The following is a 23,008-nucleotide window of genomic DNA, read 5'->3' as shown; positions in this document are numbered from 1 at the left end:
GAAGGCGCAATAGGGTCTTATCCGGTATAAAGCGTTTTAGAGGTAAAGATAGGTACACTCACCTGGTCGGGTTGTGACAGTCACAACTCCTTAGTAAGCATGTGAGTGTCCGCGTGGTCCAAGCAGCGGCCCCGTGCAGGATACAGCAGAAAATATTATATAGGAAAAAACGGGTTTAATGCCGCGCTAAAAGATCACTGATGTCAGTAAGATGAAAATCTCTTTTTTATTTTTGTCAATCCAACGCGTTTCAGAGACTAGGACCGTCTCCTTCAGGGAAAAAAGAAAACCTTCTTTTTACCCTGAAGAAGGAGACTGTCCTTGTCTCTGAAACGCGTTGATTGACTAAACTAAAGAGATTTTCATCTTACTGAGATCAGTGATCTTTTAGCGTGGCATTAAACCCGTTTTTTCCTATATAATATTTTCTCCTTTCTAAGGGGGCGGTTCGTTTAGCTTCACAGCAGCGTCACTGAACCGCCGCCCAATGGAAGCGGACGGGCGGAGATGAGCGGGACGTAACATCCCGCCCACCTCCTTCCTTTGCATTGCGGCTGTGAGGCAGGTAAGGAGAGGTTCCTCGTTCCTGCGGTGTCACACGGAGCGATGTGTGCTGCCGCAGGAACGAGGAACAACTTTGTTACTGCTGCAGTAACGATATTTGAGAATGGACCCCCATGTCACCAATGAGCGATTTTGCACGTTTTTGCGACAATGCAAAATCGCTCATAGGTGTCACACGTAACGGCATCGCTAATGCGGCCGGATGTGCGTCACAAATTCCGTGACCCCAACGACTTCGCATTAGCGATAGCGTAGCGTGTAAAGTCCCCCTTTAGTCCAGAGAAGAGCAACCAAGATGGTAGAAAGTCTGAAAACCATGTCATATGAAGACCGTCTAAAAGAACTAGGAATGTTTAGTTTACAAAAGAGAAGGCTGAGAGGAGTCTTAATAGCGGTCTACAAATATCTGAAAGGCAGTCACATTGCAGAGGGAACTACCCTGTTCTCATTAGCACAAGGAAGAGTCAGAGAGTGAAACAGGCTACCGCGGGAGGTAGTGAGCTCTCCATCAATGGAAATTTACATGCAGAAGATAAACATATAGCTGGGATTATTTTGGAAAACCTGCACTCGCAGGGGGGTTGGACCCAGTGGCCCTTGAGGTCCCTTCCAATTCTACCATTCTATGATTTTCAAAATCTTCCAGTTTGTTGTTAGGAGTAGATTTCTTTGGAGTATCTCCATCTCTTTTTCATGTGTGATGATAGCTGAAGTGGTGGAATCCATCTTGTCTTCGAGGTCAGGGTTGGGAGATCCCAGATCTTGGATTTCTTTGTAAAGTTCCTTGGTTAGTTTATTTGAGATTTTGGACTACTCAGAGTGTAGGATAGACTGGAACTGTGAAAGTAGGGTAGCGAGGTCTAAGGTAGGACTACACGGAGTCTTGGTTGTGGCTGCTGGAAAAAGAGGGTTAAGTCACCCCTGAAGTCCCAAGCTTCGGCCTGTTAAGGTTAGCGTTGTTAGGCAAGCTTTGTATCGCGTTAAAAGAACCACTGTGCTTGTAGACTCGTAGTATTTATTGTTTTCTTTGTTAGATAAATAGCTCTATTGAATGGCCACTAGGTCTCAGGAAAGTACTACAGGGAACGGTTTTAATGGAAACATAACTATTGCAGTGCTAAGTGTTCTTGAGTTTCCCTGAAGTAGATGGGGAGCAGTCTGTCTTGTTTAGGAGATTGGAGGAGCCCTTTTATCCCTGAAATCCAGGAGGGCTGTCTTGAAAGACTGTAGGGGTTAAGAGCCACACAGTACCCAATCTTTCTGATGCTGGGAAATCAGAAGCTGGAGAGCACTGCAGGGACACCGCCAGGGCTGGACACCAACATCCAAGAAGCGATGGAGCTGCTGTATAGATAGAGGACATCCCTCCTGTGGGGTAGTGATGGTGTAGCGCTGCTAGGGAAGAGAGAGCTGTCTGCGAGCAGTATGCGCTTAGTATAGGCCATGCAGACGTTAGTATAGCAGAGTATTAGAGTCCACCTCACTGTTGTGGTGGTGCGGGGTGGAGGAAGATACTGTTGGCTACAGGACTAATGGGCACACACAGGAGAGGCCGCAACTGCGAGACTCTAGGTAGGCCTCAAAGCCCAGCAGTGTCATAGGATAGCTAAAACTGGCTCAAGTCAACTCAAACGAGTGTTGGGTGTCGTACTGTAGAAAAGAGGATGAATCATTAAACCCCTATTTTAGCAAGGATTTAGAATTTGGTACGTTCAGGCACGTTTGCTCGGTTCCTAGCTACCAAGTCTTGAACTGCTGTTGATTTGTTTATCCTCACTCCCAAAGATCACAGTAAGCTTGGCTCACATTTATCCCTCACTGTATGCTGAGCGCTTACATTGTGGTTTATGGGTAAATCTCAGAAATACGTGATTCAGACAGAAACACCAACGGAAGATTCACTATAATGAGTGAAATGGAGTTATCTTAGACTCTTGCCTGTCCTATGGTCCGGCGATGCCCTTATTTTTCAGCGTTCATAACAGCACAGTTGACCACAGTTTTGTGCACTTCTCAAAATGACAATGTTAGGCCTCTTTCACACATACGTGCCTCCGGTATGTGTTTGGCAGTTTTCGCACGTACCGGAGACACGTACACACGTAAACCTAGGTATTCCTATGGGTTTGGACACACTTAAGTATTTGCGCACGGAACGTGTGTCTGTTCCGTACTTGCGTGTGTCCGTGTGTTTCTTTTGCCGACATGTCCGTTTTCTCTCCGGCATCACGGGTGTCACACGGAACGCAAACGTGTCACACGTAATGCAAACGGACAACATGGATATGTTCCGTGTGATACGCTCCGGAGAAAAGACATGTGTCTGTGAGAAAAAAACCCCCAAACTTTACTCACCTTCTCCAGCCCTGCAGTCTCTGCCGCTGCTGTCACTTGCTTTCAACCGCCGCTCATTATGCTAATTGAATATTCACTTCACTACGGCCGGATGCAGCAGCAGCGGGGAGTCTGCAGGACCGGAGACTAGTGTTGAGCGGACCCGAACTGTAAAAATCCGGATCCGCCCGGTTTCAGCGTCCGATCCGGGTCAGACCCGGACCCGGGAATCCGGCTGCACGATCCGGATTCGGGTTTTTTTTTTTTCACTCTCACTCTCTCTCACTCTCTCTCACCCTCTCTCTCTCATGTCCCGGATTCCGCTCACCATTGACATATATTGGGCCGGATTCTGGATCGGATCCGGACTTCTTTACCAACCCGCCCCGGATCCGCCGGACCCGGATTATTGACAGTCCGCTCAACTCTACCGGAGACCGAAGATCAGCACCACGGACAGCGAAGCCAGGGACAGGTGAGTAGGAAGTTCCCGTTCTCTGTGTGTTATCACGGATAACACACGTAGGCAATAAACACGGCTCACGGAGGGCAAAACGCACCTCTGACACTTCCGTGAAAAACATGCGTGGTTTTTAACGAACGTGTGGAAGAGGCCTTAAACAGAGTCCAGAGGGAGTTCAGAGTAATTCTGCTGCCTTATTATAGTGAAGGAATCCCTCAAGGGTGTCATCTGAATCACATAACTTGCAAATTTAGATGGAAACCCCCATGTAAGTGCAGCGTGACACACAATGGATAAATGTGATGCTAAATTTTATGCAAAATATATCCATAAAAGCTTCAACTCAATCCAAAAAAAAACATGTCCCCACTGAGGTCTGGCACTCGTTAATGAAAATATAGGGGATTTTCATGTTTCTGGTAACACAAAGTTCTTTGAAGCTCCATAGCTTCCCGCCAAAAGAAATCCAGCAAATTCTGCGCTCCCAAACCCAAATGCTCCACAGTGTGCCTAAACTCCATTTTAACGTACTGGGCACTGCAATTGCAGATTTCCAATTTTCACTTGGCAACATCCAATGCTGCTTGTTTCTGGAAAACACCCATGGAGTCAAAATCGTCACTACACCTGTAAATAAATTCCCAAAGAGGCGTAATTTCCAAAATAGGGACATTTGAGGGAGGATTCTGTTGTTATGACACTTGGAAACTTGAAACTATTCCAGGAAAGTCTGTGCTTTAAGCACTCCCTCCTTCGCAAGTCTTGCCGTGTTGCTAACTAGTACTGTACAGCCACATATGGAGTATTGCCACATTAAGTAGGAATTGTGTGCCAAATTTTGGTGCCATTTTTACCCGTTTCCCAATTTTTGTGCTAAAAATTTCATTAAAGGGAACCTGTCACCACTTTTTCGGCCTATAAGCTGCGGCCACCACCACTGGGCTCTTATATATAGCATTCTAATATGCTGTATATAAGAGCCCAGGCCGGGGGTATAACGTAAACATTTTATAATACTTACCTAATGGTCGCGCGGTAACCCTAATGGTCGTCTCCGTTGTCCGGCGCCGCCTCTTTTGGCCATCTTTGTTCTCCTTTTTCTCTAGCAGCGGTGCATGACGGGTCCAACGTCATACACACTCGCCGGCATTCAGGTCCTGAGCAGGCGCACGTTGATCTGCCCTGAGCAGGGCAGATCAAAGTATTGTAGTGCGCCTGTGCAGGACCGGCGAGTGTATATGACGTAGACGCGTCATGCACCGCGGCTTCAGAAAGAGGACGAAGATGGCCGAAAGAGGAGGCGACGACACCGGACAACGGAGACGCTCATTAGGCCCACCGTGCGACCGTTGGGCCAGGGCGTCACACTTACCTATCAGGTCGTTACAGGGTGTTGTGCAATCTGCCCTTCTGCACAGTATCCACTCCTCCTTGGTTACGGGACCTGGTCCTTTGGCGTTGCTAACAGCTTAGCCAATCAAAATCCTAGTAACACTTTACACTAGACCCACCAGACACACCATGGGGGGGGGCGTGAAGGGAATAGGGCCGCCCATATGGGGAGTTGGTAAGGGGAAAGTGAGAAAGTGACAGTTGAGCAGAAGGAGAGTGAAGTGAACCAGGAGAGGAAGGAGGCTGAGGACTCTCTCTTAGAGAAAGAGGTCAACGGCTTGGAGCAGGGCTCCTGTAGTTACTAGGTGGCAGACGTTGGTCTGGGCCTAGTAGGAGCTGGAACCCCGGTTGCAGGGGATTGTGTCAAGGGGCACGGACTGCCGAGGAGGGCGGCCGGCGGCCTTGAGCGATCACCGGGTAGGGGCCAGGGCACGACGGGGTACGTGGACCCTAGGCCGGAAAGTAGCTTCACACGTTCCGGTAATTTACCCGACGGGGGTGAAGACTTCAAGTGTCATCCCCAACCCGCTCCAAAATCGGGGTACTAGCGCACCGATGGGATAGGACTTTAGCAATACAGTCCAAAGAAATCCTACGCGTGAACCCTGAGAGCAAACTCACTCCATTAGCCATACAGGTGAGCGGGACCCGAAGAGTTTTATACCCGAGGGTCCAACTAGAGACAAAGGTGCCAAAGAAAGGGCCACAGGCTAACAGCAACACCAAGGGCACGGACCCAAGCGTGCTCCCTACAAGCTGCAGTGGTGCTCAGAATTCTGGTTTACAAACTGTCGGTGTTGTTATTCCTGGACTGAGTGAGTACACTGAAAACCCAGGTTCCTACCCCCAACGGCACCCCAAGCACCATCCATCCAACGGACCCCGGGACACAAACCCCCTACCCACGGAGGTGTTAAACATCCGGCTGCCACACCATTGTCACCGGGCTCCCCAACAGCAGCGGTGGTTTCCCACGAGCCACCGCGGCTCCGGATCCGAGCGGCTCGGCCGCTGACACGGGGGGCGGTACATAAGTACTATAAAGTGTTTTTTATGTTATACCGGTCTGGGCTCTTATATACAGCATTTCTTTGTCGCTCCATTGGGAGACCCAGACAATTGGGTGTATAGCTTCTGCCTCTGGAGGCCACACAAAGTATTACACTTTAAAAAGTGTAACCCCTCCCCTCTGCCTATACACCCTCCCGTGGACCACGGGCTTCTCAGTTTTATGCTTTGTGTGGAAGGAGGCACACATCCACTCATGCATTCTCATACATAGTTATGTCGGATGGAAGAAAAGAGGACCCCTATGGGGTCCCCAGCATGTTCCCTTCTCACCCCACTATGTCGGCGGTGTTGTTAAGGTTGAGGTACCCATTGCGGGTACGGAGGCTGGAGCCACATGCTGTCTCCTTCACCATCCCTTATGCGGCTCTGGGAGAAGTGGGATCCTGAGCGGTCATCCATTTGCTGGGACCGTGCTCCATCCGCAGCCCCTGGTGGAACCTGTCGGACCGGAGCCTCTTCAACCCCAGGGACCGGGCCCTGCAACTTGAAGGTACTCTGTGTCCCCATGGGGGGACTGTACAGGGAGCGCACCTTCTTCCCGGAAGCCGCGGTAGTTGTAAAACTGAGGAGCCCGGCGGACTTCCGCGCCGACCGTGCCTGCTTGTCGGGCGCGGCCTCAAATTTAGTCCCCGGCTTCGCCGCGGCCTAGTCGCGAAAATCCCGCCCCCAGGCCTGCCTGTCAGGGGTAAGGGCGGGATTACCGACATGACGTCGGATGTGAGGGCTGGAGCATCCTGCATATCTCCCTCCCCCCTCATTGACCACTGTGGGGACCCCAGATTCCCGCTCTTTGCTGGCGCCGCCCTCGGCCCCACTCCTCCCCTGAGAGCTCCGGCGGCCATTTTTTGGCATTCTGCCGGTGGATGCTTCTCAGTGACACAGCTCTGCAGCTCCGGGGGATCCACGACAGGGAATCTGAAGGACACACTCCGCTCGTTAGCGGTCGGTAAGCCACACCGGTCACCCGGTGCTGGCCCCCTAGGGTGCCGGAATAGATACATATATATATATATATATATAATAGATATATATATATCTGTTCGGTCAGGCTGTATACCCTTTTCCCATATACCCTCAGTGGTCACTCTCCTAGGAGACAACAGCATGTCGTCCACAAGGAGCAAAGCTACTAAGGCACAGGTTTTTTTCGCGGCCTGTACCTCTTGTGGGGCTATGTTGCCTGCGGGTTCCACCTACCCTCACTGTAAGCAATGCTCGACTCCTGCCACGCTTGCTCAGCCGGAGCCTCGGGCACTTGTGGGCCCCTCGGCTCATATAGATCCCCCTGCTCCCCCTGAGCAGGCTGCAGGGACAGAGTCACCGGTGTTGGCCTCTTTCGCTGAGAAACTCTCTCAGTCACTTTCTCAATCCATTGCACAGTCTATGGACAAATGGTCATCTAAGCTCCTTGAGGCATTGCAGTCCAGACCGGGCCCTTCACAGGCCCCGGCCCCGGTTAGCTTGTCTCCTCCAGGCCCCTCTCGGTCCGCGCCGCAGCGCGCTCCCAGGTTAGCCCCTAGGTCTCAGGCGGAGGACTCCTGCCCGGACCGCAGTCCCAGACCGGCTAAGCGGCCTCGCTCTGACTCTTCCCCGGCCTCCTCACGCTGCTCGGGATCCCAGCTTGAGGACTCTCAGGAAGACGAGGCGGACGTGGGAGCTCAGGGCTCTGACCCTGACTTCGCCCTTAACCTTGATACACCTGAGGGGGACGCCTTAAGGCCCCGTCACACTAAGCAACATCGCTAGCAACATCGCTGCTAACGAACAACTTTTGTGACGTTGCTAGCGATGTTGCTGTGTGTGACATCCAGCAACAACCTGGCCCCTGCTGTGAGGTCGTTGGTTGTTGCTGAATGTCCTGGGCCATTTTTTAGTTGTTGCTGTCCTGCTGTGAAGCACAGATCGCTGTGTGTGACAGCGAGACAGCAACAACTAAATGTGCAGGCAGCAGGAGCCGGCTTCTGCGGAGGCTGGTAACCAATGTAAACATCGGGTAACCAAGAAGCCCTGTCCTTGGTTACCCGATATTTACCTTTGATACCAGCCTCCGCCGCTCTCACTGTCAGTGCCGGCTCCTGCTCTGTGCACATGTAGCTGCAGGACACATCGGGTTAATTAACCCGATGTGTGCTGTAGCTAGGAGAGCAAGGAGCCAGCGCTAAGCGGTGTGCGCTGCTCCCTGCTCTGTGCACATTTAGCTGCAGCACACATCGGGTAATTAACCCGATGTGTGCTGTACTAGGAGAGCAGGGAGCCAGCGCTCAGTGTGCGCTGCTCCCTGCTCTCTGCACGTGTAGCTGCGTGAGCTGGTAACCAAGGTAAATATCGGGTTGGTTACCCGATATTTACCTTAGTTACCAAGCGCAGCATCTTCCACGCTGCGCTGGGGGCTGGTCACTGGTTGCTGGTGAGCTCACCAGCAACTCGTGTAGCCACGCTCCAGCGATCCCTGCCAGGTCAGGTTGCTGGTGGGATCGCTGGAGCGTCGCAGTGTGACATCTCACCAGCAACCTCCTAGCAACTTACCAGCGATCCCTATCGTTGTTGGGATCGCTGGTAAGTTGTTTAGTGTGACTGGACCTTTAGTAAATTATCTTATCTCGTCCATCAACCAGGTGTTGGATCTCTCACCCCCGCCTCCTCCTGTAGAAGAGTCGGCTTCTCAGCAGGAGAAACACCAATTTCGGTTCCCCAAACGTACGCGCAATACGTTTTTTGATCACTCTAACTTCAGGGATGCTGTCCAGAAGCCCAGAGCGGTCCCGGACAAGCGCTTTGCTAAAAGGCACACTGACACGCGTTATCCCTTTCCATCTGAAGTCGTTAAGGGCTGGGCACACTCTCCCAAGGTGGATCCTCCAGTCTCCAGATTGGCTGCTAGGTCCGTTGTGTCTGTTGCCGATGGCTCATCCCTGAAGGATGCCACTGACAGACAGATAGAGCTCTTGGTGAAGTCCATCTATGAGGCCACGGGCGCGTCTTTCACCCCGGCCTTTGCGGCTGTGTGGGCTCTCCAAGCAATCTCGGCTTGTCTGACTGAGATTAATGCTGTCACACGGAATTCTGCTCCGCATGTTTCTTCTTTGACCTCTCAGGCATCAGCCTTTTCGTCCTACGCCATGAACGCCGTCCTGGACTCCACTAGCCGTACGGCTGTAGCATCTGCTAACTCCGTGGCAGTCCGCAGGGCCATGTGGCTGCGCGAATGGAAAGCAGACTCGGCATCCAAAAGGTTCTTAACTGGTTTGCCTTTTTCTGGCGACCGTTTATTTGGCGAACGATTGGATGAGATTATTAAGGAATCCAAGGGAAAGGACTCCTCCTTACCCCAGTCCAAACCTAAGAGACCTCAGCAGAGAAAAATCCAATCGAGGTTTCGGTCCTTTCGTCCCTCCGCCAAGCCCCAATCCTCTTCGTCCAACAGGCCGGAGAAAGGCCAGAGGAACTCCTATGCGTGGCGGTCCAAGTCACGCCCCCAAAAGGCCGCAGGAGGCACTGCCTCCAAGACGGCCTCCTCATGACTCTCGGCCTCCCCTAGCCACATCCTCGGTCGGTGGCAGGCTCTCCCGCTTTGGCGACGCCTGGTGGCCACATGTTCAAGACCGATGGGTGAGAGACATTCTGTCTCATGGTTACAGGATAGAGTTCAGCTCCCGACCTACGGCTCGTTTCTTCAGAACCTCTCCGCCCCCCGCACAGGCCGACGCACTTTTTCAGGCAGTGGACGCTCTGAAGATGGAAGGAGTTGTGATTCCCGTTCCCCTTCAGGAACGTGGTCGCTGATTTTACTCCAACTTGTTCGTGGTGCCAAAAAAGGACGGGTCATTCCGTCCCGTTCTGGACCTCAAGCTACTCAACAGACATGTGAGAACCAGACGGTTTCGGATGGAATCTCTCCGCTCAGTCATCGCCTCGATGTCACAAGGAGACTTCCTAGCATCGATCGACATCAAGGATGCTTATCTCCATGTGCCGATCGCACCCGAACATCGTTTCCTGCGTTTCGCCATCGGAGACGAACACCTCCAGTTCGTGGCATTGCCTTTCGGCCTGGCGACAGCCCCACGGGTTTTCACCAAAGTCATGGCATCTGTCGTGGCGGTCCTGCACTCTCAGGGCCACTCGGTGATCCCCTACTTAGACGATCTCCTAGTCAGGGCCCCTTCTCGGGTGGCGTGTCAACAAAGCCTTACCGTCGCTCTGGCGACTCTCCAGCAGTTCGGGTGGATCATCAATTTCCCGAAATCCAAGTTGACACCGACCCAATCACTGACTTACCTCGGGATGGAGTTTCATACCCAGCCAGCGTTAGTCAAGCTACCGCGGGACAAACTGCTTTCTCTGCAGGCGGGGGTGCAATCACTTCTTCGGAGTCAGTCACACCCCTTAAGGCGCCTCATGCACTTCCTGGGGAACATGGTTGCAGCTATGGAGGCAGTGCCGTTCGCGCAATTCCATCTACGGCCACTCCAATGGGACATTCTTCGCAAATGGGACAAGAGTGCGGCTTCCCTCGACAAGAACATCTCTCTTTCCCTTGCAACCAAAACATCACTTCAGTGGTGGCTCCTACCCACATCTGTCTCGGGAAAAATCCTTCCTACCTCCAACCTGGGCCGTGGTCACCACGGACGCGAGCCTGTCAGGTTGGGGAGCGGTTTTTCTCCACCACAGGGCTCAAGGAACCTGGACTCCGATAGAATCGTCCCTTCAGATCAATATCCTGGAGATAAGGGCAGTATATCTAGCCCTATTGGCTTTCCATCGGTGGCTGGAGGGCAGGCAGATCCGAATACAGTCGGACAACGCCACTGCCGTCGCCTACATCAACCACCAAGGCGGCACTCGCAGTCGTCAAGCCTTCCAGGAAGTCCGGCGGATTCTGCAGTGGGTGGAAGCCACAGGCTCCACCATCTCCGCAGTTCACATCCCGGGCGTAGAAAACTGGGAAGCAGATTTTCTCAGTCGTCAGGGCATGGACGCGGGGGAATGGTCTCTGCACCCAGACGTGTTTCGAGAGATCTGTCGCCGCTGGGGAACGCCGGACGTCGATCTCCTGGCGTCACGGCACAACAACAAGATCCCGGCCTTCATGGCACGGTCTCAGGATCACAGAGCTCTGGCAGCGGACGCTTTAGTCCAGGATTGGTCGCAGTTTCGACTGCCTTATGTGTTTCCCCCTCTGGCGATGCTGCCCAGAGTACTACGCAAGATCAGGTCCGACTGCCGTCGCGCCATTCTTGTCGCTCCAGACTGGTCGAGGCGGTCGTGGTATCCGGATCTGTGGCATCTCACGGTGGGTCAACCGTGGGCACTTCCAGACCGCTCAGACTTGCTGTCACAAGGCCAGTTTTTCCATCTGAATTCTGTGGCCCTCAACCTGACTGTGTGGCCATTGAGTCCTGGCTCCTAGCGTCTTCAGGGTTATCTCAGGATGTCATTGCTACCATGAGACAAGCCAGGAAGCCAACGTCCGCCAAGATCTATTACAGGTCTTGGCAAATCTTCCTATCCTGGTGCGCTGATAACGGTTTTCCTCCATGGCCGTTTGCCTTACCCACTTTTCTTTCATTCCTACAATCTGGAATGGACAAGGGTTTGTCCCTCGGCTCTCTCAAGGGCCAAGTATCGGCGCTCTCCGTGTTTTTTCAAAAGCGTCTAGCCAGGCATCCGCACGTTCCTGCAGGGGGTCTGCCACATGGTCCCACCTTACAAACGTCCGTTGGAACCCTGGGATCTTAACAGGGTCCTGACGGCTCTTCAAAAACCACCTTTTGAGCCGCTGCGGGATGTCTCTCTCTCACGTCTTTCGCAGAAGGTGGCCTTCCTGGTGGCAGTCACATCACTTCGGAGAGTGTCTGAGCTTGCAGCGCTGTCATGCAAAGCCCCCTTCCTGGTTTTTCACCAGGATAAGGTGGTTCTGCGTCCTGTCCCGGAATTTCTCCCTTAGGTGGTATCCCCTTTTCATCTAAATCAGGATATCTCCTTGCCTTCCTTTTGCCCTAATCCAATTCACCAGTGTGAAAAGGATTTGCACTCTTTGGATCTAGTGAGAGCACTCTGGTTCTACGTGTCTCGCACGGCGCCCCTGCGCCGTTCAGATGCGCTCTTTGTCCTTGTCGCTGGCCAGCGTAAGGGCTCTCAGGCCTCCAAGTCAACCTTGGCTCGGTGGATCAAGGAACCGATTCTCGAGGCCTACCATTCTTCCGGGCTTCCGCTCCCTTCAGGGCTGAAAGCCCATTCTGCCAGAGCCGTAGGTGCGTCCTGGGCACTGCGGCACCGGGCGACGGCTCAGCAGGTGTGTCAGGCAGCTACATGGTCTAGTCTGCACACTTTCACGAAACACTATCAAGTGCATACCTATGCTTCGGCAGAGGAGAAAATAGGGGGGAAGGCAGCACTGCTTATGAGTGGGATGCAATTATGACGAGATAAAAAGTGTATCATTCACAAATTCATTCCTACTGTATCAATTCAATGAGATTTTTAGCAAATAATTGATCAATGATTTGAGCCCCCCTGCCCCGTCACGGCAAATCTCTATAAGGGGGGTCCCTACACTACAGTATATAATATACATGTGTACCATGTGGTCTCGTGTGATGTGCAGGACCATATAGGAACACCACCTACCTGAGAAGTGTCAGAACCGCCCCCATGCTGCAAGGGCTGACAACTGCGAGTACAGAGGCAGTTCAGGTGCCTGCCACTAGCACAATGTCTGAACTAGCCCCCACAGTGTCAGACCTGCAGACATGGATGAAGGGCGGAACAGCCCCAGGCAGGTGGTGCTTAAATATTAATGCCTATGGAACAGGGGGCGGTGGCTGTGTGTGAACAGGCACCAACATGCATTTTGATGGCGACAGGAGGAATTTGCAAACCACACTGGGCGTGCACGGCATAGTGGTGGTCAACCACTTGACCAGTAAACGAGAAAATAGGGGGGAAGCCAGCACTGCTTATGAGTGGGATGCAATTATGACGAGATAAAAAGTGTATCATTCACAAATTCATTCCTACTGTATCAATTCAATGAGATTTTTGTGTGTAGGGACCCCCCTTATAGAGATTTGCCGTGACGGGGCAGGGGGGCTCAAATCATTGATCATTTATTTGCTAAAAATCTCATTGAATTGATACAGTAGGAATGAATTTGTGAATGATACACTTTTTATCTCGTCATAATTGCATCCCACTCATAAGCAGTGCTGGCTTCCCCCCTATTTTCTCGTTTACTATGCTTCGGCAGACGCCAGTCTAGGTAGGCGAGTCCTCCAGGCGGCGGTTACCCACCTGTAAGAGGGGGCCGTTTTCGGCTCTTTTTATTGAGGTATTCTTTTACCCACCCAGGGACTGCTCTTGGACGTCCCAATTGTCTGGGTCTCCCAATGGAGCGACAAAGAAAAAGGGAATTTTGTTTACTTACCGTAAATTCCTTTTCTTCTAGCTCCTATTGGGAGACCCAGCACCCGCCCCTGTGCCCTTTGGGCTGGTTGTTCTTTTGTGTACACATGTTGTTCATGTTGAATTGTTCTTTTGGTTCATGGTCTTCAGTTCCCCGAACATCCTTCGGATTGAATTTACCCTAGACCAATTTATAAGTTTTCTCCTTCCTGCTTTTGCACCAAAACTGAGGAGCCCGTGGTCCACGGGAGGGTGTATAGGCAGAGGGGAGGGGTTACACTTTTTAAAGTGTAATACTTTGTGTGGCCTCCAGAGGCAGAAGCTATACACCCAATTGTCTGGGTCTCCCAATAGGAGCTAGAAGAAAAGGAATTTACGGTAAGTAAACAAAATTCCCTTTTTTAACATGCTGTATATAAGAGCCTGGTGGTGGTGGCCGTAGCTTATAGGCTAAAAGTGGTGACAGGTTCCCTTTATTTTATCTCTACCACCCAATGGTATAAAATTCAGTCAAACATCTGTGGTATCAAACTGGTTTTCTGCCACATACAGTGCTGGCCAAAACTATTGGCACCCCTGCAATTCTGTCAGATAATACTCAGTTTCTTCTTGAAAATGATTGCAATCACAAATTCTTTGGTATTATTATCTTCATTTAATTTGTCTTCAATGAAAAAAAATAAAATTGTCATAAAGCCAAATTGGATATAATTCCACACCAAACATAAAAAAGGGGTGGACAAAAGTATTGGCACTGTTTGAAAAATCATGTGATACTTCTGTAATTTGTGTCATTAACAGCACCTGTAACTTACCTGTGGCACCTAACAGGTGTTGGAAATAACTAAATCACACTTGCAGCCAGTTGACATGGATTAAAGTTGACTCAACCTCTGTCCTGTGTCCTTGTGTGTACCACATTGAGCATGGAGAAAAGAAAGAAGACCAAAGAACTGTCTGAGGACTTGAGAATCCAAATTGTGAGGAAGCATGAGCAATCTCAAGGCTACAAGTCCATCTCCAAAGACCTGAAAGTTCCTGTGTCTACGGTTCGCAGTGTCATCAAGAAGTTTAAAGGCCATGGCACTATGGCTAATCTCCCTAGATGTGGAAGGAAAAGAAAAATTGACGAGAGATTTCAATGCAAGATTGTGCGGATGGTGGATAAAGAACCTCGACTAACATCAAAACAAGTTCAAGCTGCCCTGCAGTCTGAGGGTACAACAGTGTCAACCCGTACTATCCGTCGGCGTTTGAATGAAAAGGGACTGTATGGTAGGATACCAGGAAGAACCCACTTCTTACCCCGAGACATAAAAAAGCCAGGCTGGAGTTTGCCAAAACTTACCTAAGAAAGCCTAAAACGTTTTGGAAGAATGTTCTCTGGTCAGATGAGACAAAAATAGCGCTTTTTGGGAAAAGCCATCAACATAGAGTTTACAGGAAAAAAAAAGAAGCATTCAAAGAAAAGAACATGGTCCCTACAGTCAAACATGGCGGAGGTTCCCTGATGTTTTGGGGTTGCTTTGCTGCCTCTGGCACTGGACTGCTTGACCGTGTGCATGGCATTATGAAGTCTGAAGACTACCAACAAATTTTGCAGCAGAATGTAGGGCCCAGTGTGAGAAAGCTGGGTCTCCCTCAGAGGTCATGGGTCTTCCAGCAGGACAATGACCCAAAACACACTTCAAAAAGCACAAGAAAATGGTTTGAGAGAAAGCACTGGAGACTACTAAAGTGGCCAGTAATGAGTCCAGACCTGAATCCCATAAAACACCTGTGGAGAGATCTCAAAATGGCAGTTTGGAGAAGGCACCCTTCAAATCTCAGGGACCTGGAGCAGTTTGCCAAAGAAAAAATGGTCTAAAATTCCAGCAGAGCATTGTAAGAAACTCATTGATGGTTACCGGAAGCGGTTGTTTGCAGTTATTTTGGCTAAAGGTTGTGCAACCAAGTATTAGGCTAAGGGTGCCAATACTTTTGTCTGGCCCATTTTTGGGATTTTGTGTGAAATGATTTTTGTTTCATTCTCTATTGTGATTTTTCATTGCAAGCCAAATAAATGAAGTTAATAATACCAAAGAATTTGTGATTGCAATCATTTTCAAGAAGAAACTGAGTATTATCTGACAGAATTGCAGGGGTGCCAATACTTTTGGCCAGCACTGTATGGGGTATCATGTGAAGCATCTAAAGGGTGAATAAAATCCTTGAATCAGGTATTGAGCACTTTGAAGAGTGCAGTTTTTAAAATGGTGTAACATTTTGGTATTTTCTTATAGGCCCCTTCAAATCACTTCAAATGTGATGTGGTCTCTAAAGAAAAATGGTTGTGTAAATTTGTTGAAATAAAGAAGATGCTGATAAACCGTTATTCATATTTACTATCATAGCGGCATTTATTCCATGCCGCTTTATATGTGAAAAGGGGTATAATAAAAAACAAGTAAACTAATGAACAATACAATGCACAGACTGGTGCACAAGGATAGAGGACATTGACATTGTCCCCAAAACCATGTTGTGTTTTTATTATACTTTTCCTCTGATTGTGCCACTCCTGGTTTTGGCTACAAATATGGAGGAATCAAAACCTCACCAAATACTCTACGTGTGTATGTGGCCTAACTATCTGCTTTAAATGCATAAAAAATAAAAGTCTGATATTTTTAATTTTTTAGTCATATTTTCATAAATAAACACAAATCATAGTGATCAAAATGTACCACTAGCAAAGTACAATGTGTCACGAAAAACTCTTAAGTCACTGGGCTATGTTGAAGCATTTCAGAGTTATTACCTCTTAGTGACACTAGCCAGAATGTAAAAATTTGGCCTGGTCAGAAAGGTGAAAACAGGCTTTGGGGAGAAGAGCTTAATAATCTTCTTTTGTTTCCTATCACTGAGCCAGTTCTTAACCCAGTTTCACATATTTTCCCCTAGTCCAATTGTGCTCATTTTAGGTGGCACCATAGAAAACGCCTTTGAAAAGTCTAGATAGAGAGAGGACGCCAATGGTGTTACCCTGGCCCAGGCTAGAAAATGTCTCCTCATAGAAGCTGATAAGATTGGATTGACAATAATGAACCCTCATAAACCAATGTTGATACTGGGTTATGAGGTTATTCTTAGTCTGATATTTCAGGATAGCATCTCTTCGGAAGACCATACATTTTTTTTCCGAAAGTATCGGTTAAATTTACCAATGTATAGTTTCCATTCTCAGATTTTGTCCTCTTATTGAATATTGGCACTACATTAGCGATCTGGCACTCCTGTGGTACAGACACTGTTATTATGGAATCCTTGTGTGGTATAAATAATGGTCTGTCTATCACGGTACTTAATAAATGCAGTACTTGGGGGTGTACAGTTAGGTCCAGAAATATTTGGACAGGGACACAATTTTCGCGAGTTGGGCTCTGCATGCCATCACATTGGATTTGAAATGAAACCTCTACAACAGAATTCAAGTGCAGATTGTAACGTTTAATTTGAAGGTTTGAACAAAAATATCTGATAGAAATTGTAGGAATTGTACACATTTCTTTACAAACACTCCACATTTTAGGAGGTCAAAAGTAATTGGACAAATAAACCAAACCCAAACAAAATATTTTTTTTTTCAATATTTTGTTGCGAATCCTTTGGAGGCAATCACTGCCTTAAGTCTGGAACCCATGGACATCACCAAACGATGGGTTTCCTCCTTCTTAATGCTTTGCCAGGCCTTTACAGCCGCAGCCTTCAGGTCTTGCTTGTTTGTGGATCTTTCCGTCTTAAGTCTGGATTTGAGCAAGTGAAATGCATGCTCAATTGGGTTAAGATCTGGTGATTGACTTGGCCATTGCAGAATGTTCGACTTTTTTGCACTCATGAACTCCTGGGTAGCTTTGGCTGTATGCTTGGGGTCATTGTCCATCTGTACTATGAAGCACCGTCCGATCAACTTTGCGGCATTTGGCTGAATCTGGGCTGAAAGTATATCCCGGTACACTTCTGAATTCATCCGGCTACTCTTGTCTGCTGTTATGTCATCAATAAACACAAGTGACCCAGTGCCATTGAAAGCCATGCATGCCCATGCCATCACGTTGCCTCCACCATGTTTTACAGAGGATGTGGTGTGCCTTGGATCATGTGCCGTTCCCTTTCTTCTCCAAACTTTTTTCTTCCCATCATTCTGGTACAGGTTGATCTTTGTCTCATCTGTCCATAGAATACTTTTCCAGAACTGAGCTGGCTTCATGAGGTGTTTTTCAGCAAATTTAACTCTGGCCTGTCTATTTTTGGAATTGATGAATGGTTTGCATCTAGATGTGAACCCTTTGTATTTACTTTCATGGAGTCTTCTCTTTACTGTTGACTTAGAGACAGATACACCTACTTCACTGAGAGTGTTCTGGACTTCAGTTGATGTTGTGAACGGGTTCTTCTTCACCAAAGAAAGTATGCGGCGATCATCCACCACTGTTGTCATCCGTGGACGCCCAGGCCTTTTTGAGTTCCCAAGCTCACCAGTCAATTCCTTTTTTCTCAGAATGTACCCGACTGTTGATTTTGCTACTGTATACCTTCAGAGTTAATTGCAGCCCTTAGAGTCCCTTGTCCAATTACTTTTGGTCCCTTGAAAAAGAGGAGGCTATGCATTACAGAGCTATGATTCCTAAACCCTTTCTCCGATTTGGATCTGAAAACTCTCATATTGCAGCTGGGAGTGTGCACTTTATGCCCATCTTATATATATAATTGTATTTCTGAACATGTTTTTGTAAACAGCTAAAATAACAAAACTTGTGTCACTGTCCAAATATTTCTGGACCTAACTGTATGTCCTCCGGGCATAGTGATTTGTTTAATTTAGTGTTTAAGGCGTCGTCGTACTTCCTGTTGGATTAAGCAGGTGGCATTTAATGGCGAATATATGTTATCTCTTATGTTATAGGGTATGTTCACATGCGGCATCTTTTTTTTTACCACAAAGATGCAGCGTTTTTGCTCCAAAAAAAATACACCAATAATGCACTGCGGCAAAAACACATAAAAACTCGATGCATTTTGGACACTTTTTTTACCGCATCTTGCCCAATGCGTTTTTTAAATCAAATCTATTGACTGGAAGGGCTCAAAAACGCTGCAAAAACACAAAAAGAATTGACATGATGCATCTTGGCTGCCTTTTTGAAGATGCAGCCAAAAAAAAGATGCACAGTGTGGACCGCAAAATAGAAATCTCATAGACTTTGCTTGGAGAAGGAAATGCATGCATTTAGGTGCATCTTTGTGACCTCAAAAATGCAGCAAAAGATGCAGAGTGTGAACTTAGCCATACTCATGGGATTATCTTGGTCAAAATCACTGTGGACAAAGAGGAGTTTAATTGATTGGCATTCCCCTCATCCTATTTCAAAGTTTCACACAGAGTATTATTGATGGGGCCAAAATGATATTTTTTGAGTTTCTTACTAGGGTTGAGCGAACCCGAAAGATGAAGTTCAGGGATCCTGCCAGACACCAGGTGTCCGGGACTTGAACTTAAACACTGACTTTTTTTTTTTTTTTTTTTTTTTTTGGGGTGCGGTTTGTATGCTAATAAAGTTTGTTGAGAATGTGCAGTGCAGCCAATCAACAAGTTTTATTTTATGTCGAAGATGCCTGTACACTGCTGTGAACAATAAAGGAAAAAAACGTGTTCCCTCTTAGTTTTGATAACCAGCGCAGGTTAAGCAGACCACTATCAAAATTAGGGGTGATCCCATGCAGTTTTTATTTTTTATAAAATTATTTTTTTAAACAATATTAATAAAAATGGAGTGGGCTCCCCCCTTATGTTTGATAACCAGCTGGTTGTACAATCACAGCCAGCTATGAAATGAATTCTGAAATGCTGCCACGTTCTAGAAAAAAAACGTACTTTACAAGTTGCGGAGAACCGAGGTGCACTGTACGAGGGGCGATCCAAAAGTAATGATCGGTTATTTCTATTGCACACAGAAATTAAAATAAAATGTTTTCTTCTCTCTTGGGTACCCACTAGTCCAGGAAAAAAAAAATCACTTAAATAGGCCACGATTCCCGGGAGCTACATTCATTTGAATATGAACTGCCGAGGAGTGAACATCAAAATGGAAAAAAACGAGCTCAGAGCTGTCCTCAAATACCTCTGCTTGAAAAAAATGACTACCAAAGACATACACAGCGACTTGGTGGAAACATTGGAGGACTCCTCCATATTCCACAGTTGCACGCTGGGCAAAGGAATTTAAGCTGGGAAGAACATCGACGGAAGATGAACATCGTGAAGGACGCCCATCCACGTCCCTCAATGAAGAAAACGTGAAAAAAGTTGAAGTTGTATTGGCAGATGGAAGAGTGACTATCAGGCATGTAGCTGAGGTCACAGGGCTCTCATATGGCAGTATTCAAAGAATCCTTGCAAAAGAATTGCATATGAGAAAGGTCTCCACGCGTTGGGTGCCAAAAATGTTAACCGACGAGCAAAAGAAGAAACTTGTTTACATTTCAATAGCAAATCTCAAAACGTTCCAAGCAGACAAGGAGAATTTTTTTGTCACGTTTTTTGACCATGGACGAGACCTGCATCCACCACTTTGATCCCGAAACTAAACAACAATCGATGACCTGGAAACGAGCTGACGAACCGACGCCGAAGAAATTCAAAGTGTCAAGCTCAGCAGGGTTATGGCATCCGTTTTTTGGGACGCTGAACGAATTATTATGGTGGACTATTTGGAGAAGGGAGCCACTATTACGGGCTCCTACTACGCAAAACAAATAAGAAGATTGCAGGAGGCTATCAAGGAGAAAAGGTGTGGCAAACTGCGGGCTGGAGTGCTGTTTCACCAAGATAACGCGCCGGCTCACAAAGCTGCAGTTGCCATGGCAACCATTCAAGAAGCGGGCTTTGAACTGGTGGAACACCCCCCCCCTATTCGCCAGATCTAGCCCCCAGTGACTTCTTTCTCTTTCCTTGCCTCAAGGAACACCTCCGGGGCAAGAAATTTGACGACAATAGCGATGTGATAACCGCTGTTGGGGATTTTTTTGAGGGTCAAGATCAAGAATTTTTTTCGAAGGGAATTCTAAGTTTAGAAAAGAGATGGACTAAATGTATAGACTTGTTAGGAGACTATGTAGAAAAATATATATATTTTTTTTAATATATTCATTGTGTTTTATTATTGATTATCATTACTTTTTGATCGCCCCTCGTACACTGGTCTCACAGGTGGGTCCCCATCTGCTTCTTCCTGCCCACGGCCCAGTAGTCCTGTAGTGACAGGTCTCTAGCGCAAATAGGAAGAAAGCGGTCACTCCAAGGAGGTGAGCACAGGCTATTAAAGTGTTTTTCTCTGCAACTCTACAGCGTTTCAGAATCAAACGTAAATGGCTGAAATACTCCCAGCATCTGATGCATTCTGGGCAGCATGTATCTCCCATATAAGACTTCATGATTCTGATATGTTTCATTCCAATTAGATATCATATCGTAGAGATGTTCTCCCCTAGAAGCGTGACTTCCAGGGCAGACTATCTTGTAATGCAGTGTGGTACAAAGGTACCATTTGGAGATTCTTGGAGTTCGTAGTTGACATGTCCTTGAACATGCCAGTGTATGAGGCTTTATGCTGTCTGACTCTCTGCGCTGATAGTGTTTTCTGACCTGAACTCCTACTTGGATAGAAAGTTTTCACTTTACATTTTGCCACACTTTTGTGAAAGGGACCTGCATAAAATATACAATTGAAACTGATGGAGCATATCCTTACCTATAATTTCTTCAGCTGTAATTCTATGTTGACAAGTGGGAGCGGGAAGCTGCCTGAACATCCTCTAGGAAAATGATATTGACATTTTAAATTTCAATTTTTTTACTTTTGTTTCAGCAATAATATTTTGGATAATGGAATCTCGAACACGGAAGAAAATGAGGTTTGTTGGATCAGCGCAGCCTCTCAGTCATTCTTATTTATGTCTCATGTTCCCCTCTCAGAGGGTGCTGTAACCTCATCAGTGGAAAAGTTACTGTTTAGATTTTCATTTTTCTCATCAAAGTAGGTTTGTGTTTTAAAATACAGACCCTGCCTAATGAGGTTTTTTTTTTCTTTTTCCATAGTGTATCATTTGTACTTTTGCACCTAGTATCTTAAAATGTTACTATTTTTCAAAATTTGCGTATTACTGAAAACATGCAAAGTTTCCTGCTTTATACAGTCATATGAAAAAGTTTGGGCACCCCTATTAATGTTAACCTTTTTTCTTTATAACAATTTGGATTTTTGCAGCAGCTATTTCAGTTTCATATATCTAATAACTGATGGACTGAGTAATATTTCTGGATTGAAATGAGGTTTATTGTACTAACAGAAAACATGCAATCCGCATTTAAACAAAATTTGACAGGTGCATAAGTATGGGCACCTCAACATAAAAGTGACATTAATATTTTGTAGATCCTCCTTTTGCAATAATAACAGCCTCTAGTCGCTTCCTGTAGCTTTTAATGAGTTCCTGGATCTTGGATGAAGGTATATTTGACCATTCCTGTTTACAAAACAATTCCAGTTCAGTTAAGTTTGATGGTCGCCGAGCATGGACAGCACGCTTCAAATCATCCCACAGATGTTCAATGATATTCAGGTCTGGGGACTGGGATGGCCATTCCAGAACATTGGAATTGTTCCTCTGCATGAATGCCTGAGTAGATTTGGAGCGGTGTTTTGGATCATTGTCTTGCTGAAATATCCATCCCCTGCGTAACTACAATTTCATCACTGATTCTTGCACATTATTGTGAAGAATCTGCTGATACTGAGTTGAATCCATGCGACCCTCAACTTTAACAAGATTCCCGGTGCCGGCATTGGCCACACAGCCCCAAAGCATGATGGAACCTCCACCAAATTTTACTGTGGGTAGCAAGTGCTTTTCTTGGAATGCCATGTTTTTTTTGCCTCCATGCATAACGTCTTTTTGTATAACCAAACAACTCAATCTTTGTTTCATCAGTCCACAGGACCTTCTTCCAAAATGTAACTGGCTTGTCCAAATGTGCTTTTGCATACCTCAGGCAACTCTGTTTGTGGTGTGCTTGCAGAAACGGCTTCTTTCGCATCACTCTCCCATACAGCCTCTCCTTGTGCAACGTGCGCTGTATTGTTGACCAATGCACATTGACACCATCTGCAGCAAGATGAAGCTGCAGGTCTTTGGAGGTGGTTTGTGGATTGTCCTTGACTGTTCTCACCATTCTTCTTCTCTGCCTTTCTGATATTTTTCTTGGCCTGCCACTTCTGGGCTTAACAAGAACTGTACCCGTGTTCTTCCATTTCCTTACTACATTCCTCACAGTGGAAACTGACAGTTTAAATCTCTGAGACAACTTTTGGTATCCTTCCCCTGAACAACTATGTTGAATAATCTTTGTTTTCAGATCATTTGAGAGTTGTTTTGAGGAGCCCATGATGCCACTCTTCATAGGAGATTCAAATAGGAGAACAACTTGCAAGTGGCCACCGTAAATACCTTTTCTCATGATTGGATACACCTGCCTATGAAGTTCAAAGCTCAATGAGGTTACAAAACCAATTTAGTGCTTTATGAAGTCAGTAAAAAGTAGTTAGGAGTGTTCAAATCAAGAAATTGATAAGGGTGCCCATACTTTTGAACCGGTCAAATTTAGTTTAAATGCGGATTGCACATTTTCTGTTAGTACAATAAACCTCATTTCAATCCAGAAATATTACTCAGTCCATC

The 23,008-nt window shown here is 47.1% G+C and overlaps 1 protein-coding gene across 1 annotated transcript in view; it reads left to right on the top strand.

Annotated features, from left to right (window-relative positions):
- Positions 1–23,008, top strand: part of LOC142254504 (solute carrier family 13 member 1-like) — a 244,630-nt gene that overhangs the window by 96,083 nt on the left and 125,539 nt on the right. The window contains exon 6 of the mRNA XM_075325593.1: positions 21,139–21,184. Coding sequence (XP_075181708.1) covers positions 21,139–21,184 — 46 coding nt within the window. The remainder of the gene's footprint in view (positions 1–21,138; positions 21,185–23,008) is intronic.

Source organism: Anomaloglossus baeobatrachus, chromosome 10, assembly GCF_048569485.1.
Source record: "Anomaloglossus baeobatrachus isolate aAnoBae1 chromosome 10, aAnoBae1.hap1, whole genome shotgun sequence".
NCBI lineage: Eukaryota > Metazoa > Chordata > Amphibia > Anura > Aromobatidae > Anomaloglossus > Anomaloglossus baeobatrachus.
This window is presented reverse-complemented; position numbering and strand designations above follow the sequence as displayed.